Source organism: Nicotiana tabacum, chromosome 24 (genome assembly GCF_000715075.1).
Source record: "Nicotiana tabacum cultivar K326 chromosome 24, ASM71507v2, whole genome shotgun sequence".
Lineage (NCBI taxonomy): Eukaryota > Viridiplantae > Streptophyta > Magnoliopsida > Solanales > Solanaceae > Nicotiana > Nicotiana tabacum.
In genome coordinates this window covers 73,949,226-73,958,113 of record NC_134103.1, presented here as the reverse complement: position 1 = coordinate 73,958,113, position 8,888 = coordinate 73,949,226, and the positions used below count along the sequence as shown (strand labels likewise).

The window sequence follows — 8,888 nt, the reverse complement described above, 5'->3', positions numbered from 1 at the left end:
TGAGTGATCATTGGTAACCTTCGTTTAAACTTGTAAGTACAGATCCACACAGTAACATAACGAGAACCAATAACGAGAAACCAGAACAGTAACACGAGCCACAGTAACAAAAATAGACTTTTACCCAACACAGAAATATAGTCACCAAATTTAAAAACTATAACAAAAATAGACTTTTACCCAACCCAGAAATATAGTCACCAAATTTAAAAACTATCTAAAGGAGGACATATATTAGACACAATTAATTAAACCCAGTTTCAGAATCTTAAATCTAATTCCTCCAGCTTCCCTCGGATGCACCTCCACCTCTTGAGTAGCGGGACCCACCATCACCACCACCATAACCGCCACCATATCCACGGTCACGGCCACCTCCGTAACCACCACCATAGCCACCACCGCCGCCACTGTAGCCACCCTCGCGTCTGCCACCTCCGTAACTACCACCACCACCGTATCCGCCACCTCCACTGTATCCACCCTCACGGCGTCTGCCACCTCCGAAACCACCGCCACCACCACCGCTGCCGCGTGATTGAGCTTCATTAACGGTGATGTTACGGCCGTCAAGGTTCTGGCCGTTCATTCCTTCAATCGCATCCCTCATTGCTTTCTCATCACTGAAGGTAACAAAGCCAAATCCCCTTGATCTACCAGTTTCACGATCGTTGATGATCTGAAATCAAAATCCATAAAAAAAAATTTAGATCTAAACAGATCTACATGAATTATAAGCTAAAAACAAACAGATTTTGCACATGCATGCTAAAAATAACAGTCCATCCGTTAAAAACTAGTAATAACAACAATTTTGAAAAATCGTAATACAACAGCAATCAAAATTCCTCCATAAATTAAAACAGTGAAAGTAAAAAAAAGGAAGAGAATCATAAAAGCCATCAATTGTTCAAATCTATGGAAGATCGGAACGTACCGTATAAGGGAATGGAATAACGTAACAGTAACAAATAGTAACATAGTAACAGAGTGAATCAAGTAAACCAGAGTGAAGTAACAGTAACAGTAACAGTAACAGTAACAGAGAGATCAATGATCAGATCGGCTCGGATCCGATCTCTGCTCTGCAGTGCAACAAACGGACCTTCGAGTCGACCACTTCGCCGTAGTGAGCAAAAGCATCTCCTAACGTTCTATCGGTGGTAGCCCATGCCAGCCCACCGACGAAGCACCTGTACTCAACCTCAGCTGCCATTGTTTTTCTTTTTTTGAAGAGAATATGAATGTAAACATACAAGAGAGAATTAATATAATAGAAGAGAAGAGCTGATGTGAATTTTGTGGGTAGCAAACGCTGGCTTTTATAGGCGTGAGGGGACTAAATTTTTGCTATTGCGGTTAATTTTAACCGGAAGGGGTGGTTACCGATTGCGACGGTAATGGATAACCACTGGTAGGCGGTAGCTAACTATGGTTAAAATGTGGTGATTAATGCTTGAGATATGTTTTAAGGATCATTTAAAATTATGGCACATTAAAGGTCGTTTGGTTTGGGCAAGAATAAGATTTTTGGCAGGCATCGGTCACTTCGGTTCGATTGTAAATGTTATCGGTTTATAAATATACTAAACCGATAACCGAACTAATAAGACATCAAATATCATTAGTCGGTTAGTCGATTATCGATCCTTATCGGTTCGATTATCGATTTATCCGATAAGAATAAAAAATATTAAAAATATTATATTTTTATTATAGAAATCGTGATCATACTGTTAAGAGAAATGAACTAAATTTTCGCTCTTAAGAAAAGAAGGATTAAATTTTAACTTTAGAAAAGAAATTTTTCTTTGCATTTGAAAATCCTAATGAATTTGATCTCAGTTTTCGGAGTTATAAGTTAGTAGGAGTAACGAATAAGACATTCAATAATCTAATCTTACTAACTATCTCACTGCGGTCGGGCATAATTCACAGAAAAATAATAAAATCTTAATCTTGTAAATACTAATGAGTCAGTGCAATAAAAGAAACAAATAGAAAAACCAAAAATCTGAACAATTAATTCTTTAAAGTTTAAAACTAAAAATCTTAACTGGAAAATTAAGATGAGAAATTCATAAAAGTTTAAAACTTACTCTAAGGATTAAGGTTTAAAGATAAAAGAGTAATTGCCGAGATAATAGAGAGAATGAAGCCATAAGGTCATTTTATATACTTAGTGGGTAAAATTATAATTTTGTTAAAGCTTATTGGGCTATCGGTTAAACTGTTAATAAAATTGGGCAAACTGAGACGCAAACCAATAACTCAATAGTCAAATAAGATTAAACCGTTATCGGACTATTTATCCAATAACCCGATATCGATAACCCAATAGCATTTTATCGGTAGGGTTATCGGTTATACCCGATATATGCCCATCCCTAATTTTTGGTTAGGTTTGAGGAAATTGAATCTCCACATAAATAATACAACTTGTCTAAATATATTATTTTTATTTAGATTAGAAAGTAAAAATAAGAACGCATATATTAGCAAAACATTAATTTAAATATTAAAATGACAAATCTAATCCTCGTAATAATAAGAAATTTTTTATTTTATTTAAAAATGAACAAATATTTCCAAAAAAATAACCTTTGCTTTACTAATCTTTGTAAAAACTATGTCTGAACCAAACGACCATATATAACGGCTAAGCTATGAAATATAGTGAGATATTGTTATCAAATAATACATGTTTTATACGTATATCTTCTTATAAATATTGTTACGTTAATTATTCAGTTTAAACTTTAAAGGCATCATTACCTCAAATATCTTATCAACGAATTAGTGAATATACCTTATTTTAAATTTAAATATGATAGTAATGTGACCTACCTTCTGTTACAAAAAAAAAAAGTACGTATTATATATGAAGATTCATTTTGAAATTATTCTTCTTTATGCGTTTGAGGACTTTGAGTTGATATGTTACGCCAAGTTTCTAAAATAGCTTACTGAAAAGTAATTATTTTAAAGGTGCTTTTCACAAAAAATAGTTTGTAGTTGGTTAATTAATTTAAAAATTATATTTGAGCAGTAATTATTATTTGGTCAAGTTTTTAAAAAATACTATTAAATATATATATATTTTTCTTTAAAAGTATTTTTGGGGAGAAATTATTTTTTTTTGTTTTTCAAAATTTACTTCAATTTCTATTTTAAAATATTTTTTTTTTTAAATTTAGCCAAATACCTTAACTTAAAAAAAAAAAAAAAAGTACTTTGGCCAAAAAGAGCACGGCCAAACAAGCTATTAATATGGTTAAAATAGAGTGTGAGAAGCTTGAGAGATATTTTGGATTACGAGGACACGTAGCGCGGATCTGCAGATAAATATCTACATCAGTTTCGGCGCTTTCGCTTTCCTGGCGTGACTTTAGTTGTGATTCGGTATTAGATGCATCCAGCCAAAGATGCAAGTGTTGACTACTGAAATTACTATCCTGCCCATCCTTTGGTGAAAAATTATTATCCTACCAATTGTCGATTAGAGAGGCCATCACTTATTTGGACAAAAGAATAATGTCGACCATAATTTTTCATTTTTGAAACTTAAATTAGTGGCAACTGTGTGGGATTTCGCTATTAATGGTAAATCAGAGTACGGGTTTGGAAATATATAATCTAACGTAAGAATATTAATGAAATAGAGATATCTTACCATTAAAACACGTGCTATTTCTGCTATAAAATTCATAATTACGTTTAAATATAAAAATATTATAGTATTAATGAAAATGTGTTATAAATAGTATTTTATTTATGGTGTATGTTTATATTTTAGAGAGATTTTAGGGTTTGTTACTTTGTGGCTAAGTCACTTTTCTATTCACTTGTAATTGATCCTAAATCAATAAGAATTCTCTCTCTACTTTTCTCTACAATACTCTTTTTCTTCTTTTATTGTTTTATAACAAAATGTAATATATCTTTGGGTTATAAATAGTTAGTAACTGAAGACAGAAAATAACGTGTTTTAAATAGAAAAAAATATTGTAATTAAGTAATTAATCAAAGAAAGCTATCTAGGCAGAAGCATAGAATGAACCTTTTGTAATATTTTATGCTTTTCTTAACCAGAAAAACAGAGGAGAAGAAGAAGAAGAAAAGCACTAATGTTATTACCAAGTAAACGAATAAAAAGCAGATTTTGCAACAAATCCAACAAAACTTAGCTTGCTTGTAATATCAGCAACATTGAGGAATTATCAAGTTTGCCATTGTGCTATTTTAGAAAAGTTGGGATATTTCTTTGAAGTGGACCATGATTTTATGCGATGATGATGCCACTGCTTTTTATGGCCCATTGTATAACGCCATCTCCGAACCTCCTCATTTTTCCATAACGAGGGCAATTTTTATCATAATGAAGCTTCAACCTTCCCTATTTTTGCTTCCAAAGTGGGAATGAATAGTGTTCTCTAAATATGGGTATATTATTTATCTTCCCTATTACTATTCATTCATATTTTATTATTATTTTATTATTTAACTCTTTTAATTTATCTCTTTATATATACCTAATTATATTTATATAATATCTTTATAATATTAATTTTACATCTTAACTTTGGCGTATAATTTTGATAAATTAATTTTCGTGCATTTATTATTTTTATGTAAAATTATAAGTTAATTTTATTATAAATTATAATTGTACAAAAAATATATAATCATCTCAAAAAAATGAACGGTGCTAATATAAAATATTAGATGTTGCTAAAATTGAAAGGTGCGAATATAAAATATTAGATGTTGCTCAAATTGAAAAGTGAAAATTGAAAATACATTAAATAAAAATATATTAAAATTAAAAATACATGAAAATTGAAAATACATTAAATTAAAATACATAAAAATTGAAACTACGGTAAATAGCATAATAACTTAGTAGGGAGGTATGTCGTTTCCAGACACACCAAAATCATTATAGTATTTAGTGAATGGGGCCGAGGATTATTGTGGTTGTGAGTGTGGATATTGTTGAATTCTTTTATACATTATTCGTTGTTGTTCTTGTCGCATAAATTCACGACGAGTCGGATCGACAATAGAATCAACATCCATCATTAAAACTTTATTTTCTTCTTTCATTTCTTTTACTCTTAGTTTTTCTTTTTGAACAGCCAAAACTTCTTTTTTTGCCTCGGTTGCATTATTCATCGCCTCAACCATCCAATTCTTTTCTGATTGGATTATCTTCATATAATCTTCGTCAATTTTTCTCTTTATTTTTGCTTTCCTCACCCCACTAGGCCGTTGTGATGATGTGGAATCACCTGCAACATCCTCATTTAAATTTAGTGAAAATGATGATAAGTTAGGAGATGACAGATAGATAGGAGATAATTCGGAGTTTTGCAACAACATTTTGCAATTGTTGTAGGACCCTCACATTTTTGGCAAAAAAAGTGATACATGATATAATGACTACATGTATTATATTGCACAACATGATAATCGAGAATGAGCGTGATCTTAATGTACCAATTCAAGATGATTTGGAAGGTCCACCTCCAACAGTAGAAATGGTAGTAGATGAAAATCAACGATTTCAAGAATTTTTAGCTCGACATAGAAGAATTAAGGACAAAGATGCTCATTTTGCACTTCGTAATGCATTAATAAATTATTTATGGGAGAATACTAGAGGTTGAAGTTGAATATTTATGTAATATTTCGAATGAATTTTATCGTTATGTAATATGTATTTAATTAATCTTGTATCACAATCATTTCACTTTTATTTGAATTATTAGTTAATCTATAATAATTGCTTACAAATTATATTATTTAAAATTTTATGGAATTGTTTTAATGGAAATTAAGAATTAATGAAAATAAAAGATGGAATTTGTTTAATGGAATTTAAAAAATAAAAATTTAAATAAAATATAATAATATAATATAGAAGAGAGAGAGAAGAATATAAAAAAGAATATTCTCTTTTGGGGGGAAAATGGGGGAATGGTTGGAGTAAGTTATCTCCAAAATGGGGGTAAAGTGTGATGATCTAAAATATTATCTTTAAATTTAATAATTAATTCTGTGTTCTAAGACCTCGAAAAGCACTAGTTATTATTACTCGACTTGCGTGCACAGTCCGTAAAACTTTTTGGAAAGTTTTTATGTGAAAAAATAGATTAAAATATGAATTAGAGTTTTGACAGTTTCGGTAGGTCCGTATCGTGAATTGGGACTTGGGCGTATACCCGGAATCAAATTCTGAGGTCCCTAGCCCGAGATATGGAATTTTGATAAAAAATTAAAAGTTTAAGTTCAATTAGTGACCGGATGTCGAATTATATGCAAACGACCCCGGAATAGAATTTTGATGATTCCAACAGCTCCGTATGGTGATTTTGGACTTAGGAGCGTGATCAAAATTTTATTTGGAAGTTCGTAGTGGAATTAGGCTTGAAATGCCGAAAGTTGAATTTTTGGGAAGTTTGATCAAGGGGTTGACTTTTTGATATTGGGGTCGAAATCCGATTCTGAAAATTTGAGTACCTCTGTTATGTCATTTATGACTTGTGCGCAAAATTCGAGGTAAATCGGACGTGATTTGATAGGTTCCTGAGTCATTTGTAAAAATTAGAAATTTCAAAGTTCATTAGGCTTGAATCTATGTGTGATTCGTGTTTTAGTGTTGTTGGATGTGATTTGAAGGCTCGACTAAGTTCGTATGATGTTTTAGGACTTGTTGGTACATTCGGTTGAGGTCCCGGGGCCTCGGATGAGTTTCGGATGGTTAACGAATTAAATTCGGACTTAGAAGAAATAGCTGAAGTTTCTGCCTTATGCTGCATTCGCACCTGCGGAAATTCTATCGCAGGTGCGAGCTCGCAGAAGCGAGCCTGGCAAGCGCAGATGCGCAAATGGACTATGGGGCAATGGTCGCAGGTGCGGGAGAAATTCCGCACTTGCGGGAGTGTAGATGCGGAGGGACGCGCGCAGAAGCGGCCTGCGCAGGAGCGCAAACAGGCGCACAGATACGGGCAGAGGCGCAGATACGGGACTTTTTCCGCACATGCGGTTGGTGCAGAAGCGGCCAAGTTGCCGCAAATGCGAAAATACCTGGACAGTACAAAACCAGAGGGGTTCCGAGCTTTTGCCATTTTTGGGCATTTCAAGCTCGGTTGGGCGATTTTGAGCAAGGTTTTCACGGAAAAACTTGAGGTAAGTCTCTTGTGATCATTTCTACTCCATAATATTGAATTATCATCCAATAATCCGACTAGATTACATATTTTTGAGGTGTAAATCGGGGGTTGGAACTTAGGGATTTGAAAATAAGATTTGAAGCTTTGAGGGTCGAGTTGGGGTCGGATTTTAATAAAACTGGTATGGTTAGACTCGTGGTTGAATGAGCTTTTGGATTTTGTAACTTTTGTCGAGTTCCGAGATGTAGGCCCCACGGGCTATTTTTGAGTTAATTTCGGATTTTTATTGAAAAATATAGTATTTTCTTGCAAAATCAATTCTATAATTTTTGTTGACTGTATCGAATTAATTATTACTAGATAGGAGTTGACCGGAATCGAAAAATCGAGGAAAAAGCATTCTACTTGGTTAAATTGGAGCAAGTCGAGGTAAGTGACTTGTCTAACCTTGTGTGGGGAAAATTTTCCCTAGGATTGGTATTAATTGTGATGTGTGTACACGGACTAAATGTGAATGATTGTATTTTTAAATTGTGAAGATCATTGTTGCATATTAATTAATTTATTAAATCTTGTTATATTCTCCATCATTGATTTGATTTGTATACTTTAAATTTGCTTGACATTTTTCTGCTAATTGTTTTACCTGTTTGGTTGAAACTTGGTTTTTTTTATTCTGTGCATTATTTGAAATTAATTTTCTTTAAATTAAATATTATTAATATGAAGTATTTGATATTTTAAATTTGGTATTGAAGCAACGTATTAAAGATTTGAAATATTATTTTGCTAAATTATTTATTCCTGAATATTTGTATAAGATTTTTGTACTCATTGTGATGGAGCCGTGGACTCTTTATTGTGGAAAAATATTATTGATGATTTATGTTGGCATGAGCCGTGGGCTCTTTATTGTGGAAAAATATTATTGATGATTTATGTTGGCATGAGCCCATAAGGACTAGAATGACTAACACGTCTTCCATTCACGATATTCCCATAAGGAATACTTTCATAATTCTTCCTTGCCACATAGCAATAATTTGAATATCAGCAGTCTATCAACCAGGTGAGTACTGCAATACCAATGAACATCCGTAAGTAAAAACACAATGCACTTTTTGAAATACGCACCCTTTTCAGGGATTACCGAGCAGTTATAACATTCATCTAATTATCTGAAATTGACCATTCTGTCTGAAATTTGTGATCTTCCTTTCAAGAATGAGCTGCCACCTTATACATGCAAATCTTAACCCCGCACCACACACCACATCTATCATGTCATCATGTGACAAGCACGAGAATCTCATTATCAACTTTGGGTAACTAGCAAATTACATACCCGGTCATTCAGTAACCTTCATCTTGCTTCCTTCCAGGAGGAATTTATAATACACAACACGTTCCCTACACCGGTAGAATATATCCGGTTTAACCCATGGTAGAAACCATTAAGAACACTTTGAAACCATTTGCACATATCCAAGCTATCAGAACTAAATTCCTATAACTCTACCAAGCCACACAAGTTGCCAAATCCGAGAGTATTGCCACAAAACACCCGTAAAACCTCACCTCTTCATAAGAACTAAAAGAACCGAGCATACCATTACCATATTGATCCGGCATGTTACCCATTTGTCCTATTTCCTCCGAGTTTCTTCTGGATTATCCTCAAGTTGCCATTTCTCCTTGTCAGAACACCACTAC

General features: G+C 33.1%; 1 protein-coding gene across 1 annotated transcript; it reads right to left on the bottom strand.

Moving 5' to 3' along the window:
- On the bottom strand, positions 1 to 1,304 carry LOC142161681 (glycine-rich RNA-binding protein-like). The gene is made up of 2 exons (XM_075247137.1): positions 1,106 to 1,304; positions 1 to 679 (listed from the first exon to the last, which is right to left on the bottom strand). The coding sequence occupies exons 1-2, from the start codon at positions 1,214 to 1,216 to the stop codon at positions 275 to 277; spliced, it is 516 nt and encodes a 171-aa protein (XP_075103238.1). The 5' UTR covers positions 1,217 to 1,304; the 3' UTR covers positions 1 to 274.
- Positions 1,305 to 8,888: the final 7,584 nt, after the last annotated feature.